The following is a 6,215-nucleotide window of genomic DNA, read 5'->3' as shown; positions in this document are numbered from 1 at the left end:
TGTTATAACCTTTTCGAATAATTCGACCGGTTTTCGAATAATTCGAAAAATTCCAATTTTTAAAAAACCTGTTTCGAATACGGTTTTGTAAAAAAACCGGTTAATCGGCTTTTCTTTTTTATTTATATATATACGGAATTCAATATTTATAATGTGTTTATGTAATGTATATGGTTTTATATTATAAAGAATAAAATGAAACACATATCATTTTAAAATCAGTTTTATAACAAACATTTTTAAAATTCATTGTCAAAAATTATTAAAAAAAGAGATTTTTTTTTGAATGTTGAAGTTGGACAGATTGTTAAGAGGCAGTTATATGTAAAAAATTTCATTATCATATAATGATGAATGCTGTTTTCTGGTCTTTCTTGGATTTTGATACTACTTATTGTGCTGTTTAAATCGGAGATTAGACCTGTAGAATTATCAATTTCAAAACATTAATCAACATTGCGTGGAAATAAACGATTATAAAATTCCACAGGAAACTCTTTGGATTCTGCTTTGGTGGAGTATTTCAAAATGTGGTCATTAGTTGGGTGCTTTCTTGAACTTAAGTAAACTATAAAGGTGTTTACTACCTTTATTCAGCGTTCATTAAGTCTTATCATAAACCTGTTACACAATTCTTGTGCATATTGTGTTTTAATTTTCCTTAAGTTGTTGAAAAACAATTTAATTTAATTGCTTCGCCCTCTACAAGGATTCAATAAAATCCTTAGATAACTCTTTTAGATGAAAAAGGTATTAAAGAAAATTCTAGAAAATCATGATTTACACATTTCCATATTCACATGATAATGAATTCCATCTGTGTTTAACATGGGATATCATCTTAAACTATTTACCGCCTTGGTTTTTAACAAAATATTGGAGCCCTTTTGTTTTTCATTCGATTTATTGAAAATCTTTACATATTTGCGTAATTTTACCGTCTTTTTATAAACATATGTTCAATTATACATAAATGTATTATATATAAAATAAGGTAATTTAAAAAACCGGTTATTCGATATAAAAAAACGGCTTGTCGAATACTTCGAAAATATGAAATATTCGAAACCGGTCAGTTTTTAATGTTAAAAAACCGGTAAACCGGTTTTCGGTTTTTGAATACTCTAGTTATTTAATGTCAAAAATTGCTTATTTTGCACAAAAATTGCTTATTTTGCCCGACATACCAAATTATAGAGGGCTTTAAAATCTGAACTGGACGTGATATGAAACTGAAATAAGTGTAGACTATGATACCTGAATTTAAGTAAAATAGAAAGTGGCCAAAATTTAAAACTGTATTTTTTCGATAAATTTTGAAATGAGTACTTATAAATTAAAATAATTATGGTGTATGCTGTTTCGTGGTTTTAATAGAACTAACTTTATTTACAAAACAAAATCAAAATTGTACATGTTCAATTCAGGGTTGTACTTTTAGGTAAATAAAATAATCGTTAATTTAAAAATAGTAGTAAAATGCTTAATAAACAAAAGTAGTAAAAAGTTATATAATAAAGTATGTGGGATGGTGATGCCACATTATTCCCCTTCCCAAGGAACACGAAAACGAACTCTTCTTCCGGAGGCTGTCGTGTAGGCTGCAGGTTCTTCACTGGTTGTGGCTGGTTCTTCACTAGTTAAAGTTGTGTCCGGTTGTGGTTGTTCTATGCAATTAAATGCTGCTTTCAAACGATCGATGCTTACGTTAACTGGTTTGCCATTCATATTAATTTTATAAAATTTGTCAAAACGCTTGATTACTTCAAATGGGCCTTCATAAGGTTGTTGTAAAGGTCGACGTACCGCATCTGTACGAACGAATACAGCTGGTGATGTGCTCAAGTAGTTCTCGATGAAAGGTGTCCTCTTAGCATGGTTGGAAGTTTGTTGAGGTCTTATACTTTGCATTCCAGAACGTAAATCATTAACAAAGTCACTTTGGGAGACGACTTTCCTAGACTTTGTATCTGTCAAAAACTCTCCAGGAACTCGAAGAGTACACCCGTAAACCAATTCTGCTGGACAAGCTTTAATGTCCTCTTTGTAGGATATACACAAACCAAGTAATATGAGTGGCAACACTTCCACCCATTTTTCAGTTTGATAGCACTTTATTGCGGATTTAATTACTCGATGATATCGCTCGATTAATCCATTAGCGGCAGGATGATATGCAGTTGTCCTTAGGTGTGTAATACCTAGAAGATTGTTGAGATCTCGGAACAAATTCGACTCAAACTGCCTGCCCTGGTCCGTTGTAATTCTCTGAGGGACGCCAAACCGAGATATCCATTGTTGATAAAACGTAAATGCTATAGTTTCGGTAGTAATGTCCTCCACGGGGTATGCTTCGACCCAACGGGTAAAGCGGTCAACACATGTGAGACAGTAACGATAACCCATGGATGGCGGCAGGGGTCCCACAATATCGATGTTGACATGTTCGAATCTTGCACCAGGAAGAGCATAATTAGAAATCGGGGCTTCGTTATGTCGATGGATCTTGCTTCGTTGACATGGAATGCATTCCTTACACCATTTTCTGCAATCTTTTCTCATTCCTGGCCAAATGAAACGTTCAGAAATTATTTTCGTGGTTCTGGCTACGCCTGGGTGACTAATGTTATGCATTGAATCAAAAGCTATTCTACGATAAGGCGGTGTTAAAAATGGTCGTGCTCTACCAGTCGAGACGTCACAAAATATCACCAACTGTGTGCCAGGAATTTCAATTTCCTTAATTTTTAAGTTCGAGTCGTCCTCTAAAAATTCTTTAAGTTCCTCGTCGTTAACCTGACTTTCCGATAGTTCTGCGTAGTCAATGTTCGATGATATGTGTAAAGCGTTGATCCGTGATAGAGCGTCGGCTATAATGTTGTCTTTTCCGGGTATATAGCGGATGTCCGTCGTGAACTGACCCAAAAAATCGAGATAGTGGTGTTGCCTTTTCCGACTTCTGTTGGAAAGCGTATTGTAAGGGCTTATGATCGGTGTAAATACATACATTTCTCCCTTCTACCATGTGACGAAAATATTTAACAGCTTTGTAGGCCCCCAGCAGTTCCCTATCATAGGTACTATATTTTTGTTGTGCTGGGTTTAGCCGTTCTGAGTAGAAACCCAGGGGTTGCCATATGTTGTTCTCGAGTTGTTGTAAAATGGCGCCCATTGCGGTGCCTGATGCATCTACTGTAAAAGCCAATAAAGCGTTGGGTTTCGGGAAAACTAATAACGTAGCCTCACAAAGAGAAGTTTTGCAATTTTCAAATGCTTGCCTAGTCTCATCAGTCCATTCGATTATAGATTGATCATTCTTCTTATTGCCTTTTATAAATTTACATAAAAGGGCTTGGTGTTCAGCAGCTTTAGGGAGAAATCGTCGAAAAAAATTCATCATGCCAAGAAATCTTCGTAGATTACAAACACGTTCGGGCAGTTGGTACTCGGCCAAGGCGTTGATACGATCAGGTGGAGGGCGAACTCCGTCCTTGTTTACCAGAAATCCTAAAAATTGTACTTCCTGCTGTCCGAAAAAACATTTTGATGGATTTATTATGACGCCATACGCACGAAGTTTTTCAAAAACTTTACGTAGGTGTACACGATGCTCCTCTACGTTTCTAGAAGCGACCAAAATGTCGTCCAAATACGGCCAAGCAAAATCGAATTCACGTAGGATATGATCCATGAACCGCTGAAATGTCTGTCCGGCGTTACGTAGGCCAAAACACATGTGGGTAAATTCGAATAACCCGAAAGGGGTCGTAATGACCGTTTTGGGTACGTCCTTGGGCTCTACGGGTATCTGGTGATACGCTCTGCGTAAGTCTATGGTAGAAAAAATTTCGCAGCCATGTAAAAAATGTGTAAAATCCTGGATGTGTGGAATGGGGTAACGATCGGGCTCTGTTATACTGTTTAGCCGTCGGAAATCCCCGCACGGTCTTCACTCGCCGTTCTTCTTCTGAACCATGTGTAAAGGTGAGGCCCAAGGACTTCGTGATGGGCGACATATACCCTGATCCATAAGTGTTTGTATTTCGGCTTTGGCCACTTTCAACTTTTCGGGGCTGAGACGTCTTGGTTTAGCAAAGACAGGCTGACCTTTCGTTACTATATGGTGCGTTATATCATGCCTCACTGCTTTTGTAGTTGAATTAGCTTGAGTGATATCCTTGAACTCATTCAAAAGTTCCTTAAAAGAATCGTTCTGATTAATAAATGAAAGACTTTTATAAAACTCACCGTTCTTGCGTAAAGAACAAATTTTCTGAACGTTGGTTAAATTATCTACGAGCTTGCGTTGACGTACGTTGACCAACAAGTTGTAAAACGACAAAAAATCTGCACCGATTATTGGCTGGGTGACATCGGCTATTATGAATTTCCATTTGAAGTCACGATGGAGTCCCAAGTTCAATGTAATTGTTTTTTCACCAAACATTTTTATTGGCGAATGGTTAGCAGCGTACAAATACGAATTGTCCTGCGGATGGTTCCGTTGTTTGGGTGAAGGTGGAATGACACTAACTTCGGCACCAGTGTCAATTAAGAATTTTAGTTGTGAATTTTTGTCAAATATAATTAGACGACAATTTCTTGTAACTTGTCTGTCGGTAGTCGTCGTGTCGGACAGACTATTTAGTTTTTTGCGTTCTGACAGGGCTGACGACACTTTTTTGCCTTGTCACCGTATTTACGGTGGTACCAGCATACATCTTTTGATTCGCTACGGCTGCGGGAGCGAGACCTGTTACGTGGACGTTGGGAAAACTTTGTCCTCAACTCAGCCACTTCTTTGACAAGTAAGTTGATCTGCTGTTCAAGTGTTGATTGTGATGAAGATGCGTTCTGTGGTACAGAAACTGCACTGACGTGCGGTGAGTCGCTAACCTCAATTATTTTGTCGGCGAGTGTAGCCAGTTTGTCCAGTGGATCACTACTTATGGAAATTACGGTGCGCACATTTGGTGGTAGTCGGTTCATCCAGACAGATTTGAGCATGTTGTCGTTCATCTCGTTTCCAGCCAAATCTCGCATCTCGCGAAGCAATTGTGTTGGACGCATGTCGCCAAGTTCCAAATCCTGTAAAAGCTTTTTTATACGTTTCTGCTCTGAAACAGCATATTGTTCCAAGAGTCGTGCCTTTAATGTGTCGTACATGTTTTCCACAGGTGGATTAAGCACTATGTCGCTGATTTGTGATAAGACACTGCTTTCGATGGCTGCTACAACAGTATGGTATTTAGTTTTGTCATTCGTTATACCAGATGCAGCAAACAGGGATTCTATTTGTGCGATCCAAAGAGCGGGTTTGGCGTGCCAGAATGGAGGAATCCGTATTGACACTCTTGCAATTTGGGCAGCATCGCCATCAGCATTGCCAGCAACATGTCTGATGGAGTCAGTGGTAGCTGCTGCGGCAGCTCCTTCAACCTCATTGTCAACAGGCATAATTATTTATTTTCCTTATAAATAGCGACAATTAAAATAGTTGTTTAATTGTTTCGCGTTCCAAAAAATCGTTTTTTCCAGAATCACGTCGGGGTCACCATTTATGGTGTATGCTGTTTCGTGGTTTTAATAGAACTAACTTTATTTACAAAACAAAATCAAAATTGTACATGTTCAATTCAGGGTTGTACTTTTAGGTAAATAAAATAATCGTTAATTTAAAAATAGTAGTAAAATGCTTATATAAACAAAAGTAGTAAATAGTTATATAATAAAGTATGTGGGATGGTGATGCCACATAATAATATAAATTTAATTTTTTAAAAGTTTCTGCGCTTTAAACACTTTTCAGAGCATATTTTAAGTTTTCCTGTTGGATATTTTCAGTATCAAACTGCTTAGGATAATTAATAAAAATTTTAATAAAATTAAATCTATAATTAATTTATTAGTCAAAGGAATTAATTAATTCGATGATTATTATTAATGAATGCAATTTTCCTTTATACATCATTTATACAAAATATCTATGTATTTGTTTTCAATGCAAACGAACAAGTATTTTCTAGTTTTATATTGAAAACAACAAATGAATTCTCAAAAATTGTTATTGTTTTCAATATAAAATGAGAAAGAAATGTTCGTTCGCTTTTATAAATTTTAAATTAGTGATATAAGTACTCACATAAAAATATATCAATCGGATTAGAATAATTTTCCAAGCCTTTCGTATGTTTTTAATTTTTGAAATGATATAT

General features: G+C 36.4%; 1 protein-coding gene across 1 annotated transcript; it reads right to left on the bottom strand.

Annotated features, from left to right (window-relative positions):
* Nucleotides 1–1,542: 1,542 nt before the first annotated feature.
* Nucleotides 1,543–5,457, bottom strand: LOC124419853. The gene is made up of 3 exons (XM_046950673.1): nt 4,720–5,457; nt 3,958–4,213; nt 1,543–2,813 (listed from the first exon to the last, which is right to left on the bottom strand). The coding sequence occupies exons 1-3, from the start codon at nt 5,455–5,457 to the stop codon at nt 1,543–1,545; spliced, it is 2,265 nt and encodes a 754-aa protein (XP_046806629.1).
* Between the last annotated feature and the right edge of the window lie 758 nt (nt 5,458–6,215).

Source organism: Lucilia cuprina, chromosome 4 (genome assembly GCF_022045245.1).
Source record: "Lucilia cuprina isolate Lc7/37 chromosome 4, ASM2204524v1, whole genome shotgun sequence".
NCBI lineage: Eukaryota > Metazoa > Arthropoda > Insecta > Diptera > Calliphoridae > Lucilia > Lucilia cuprina.
The sequence above is the reverse complement of the archived record's forward strand: the minus strand, read 5'-3'. Positions and strand labels throughout refer to the sequence as shown.

What these genes read in the sequence shown, in the direction of transcription:
- LOC124419853 (XM_046950673.1), bottom strand. Translation starts at nt 5,457, where the DNA reads ATGCCTGTTGACAATGAGGTTGAAGGAGCTGCCGCAGCAGCTACCACT. An exon ending in GCCGTAGCGAATCAAAAGAT is followed by an intron (nt 4,214 to 4,719) that starts GTATGCTGGTAC and finishes TTTATTAATCAG; the next exon opens with AACGATTCTTTTAAGGAACT. An exon ending in CATGGTTCAGAAGAAGAACG is followed by an intron (nt 2,814 to 3,957) that starts GCGAGTGAAGAC and finishes TTGACTACGCAG; the next exon opens with AACTATCGGAAAGTCAGGTT.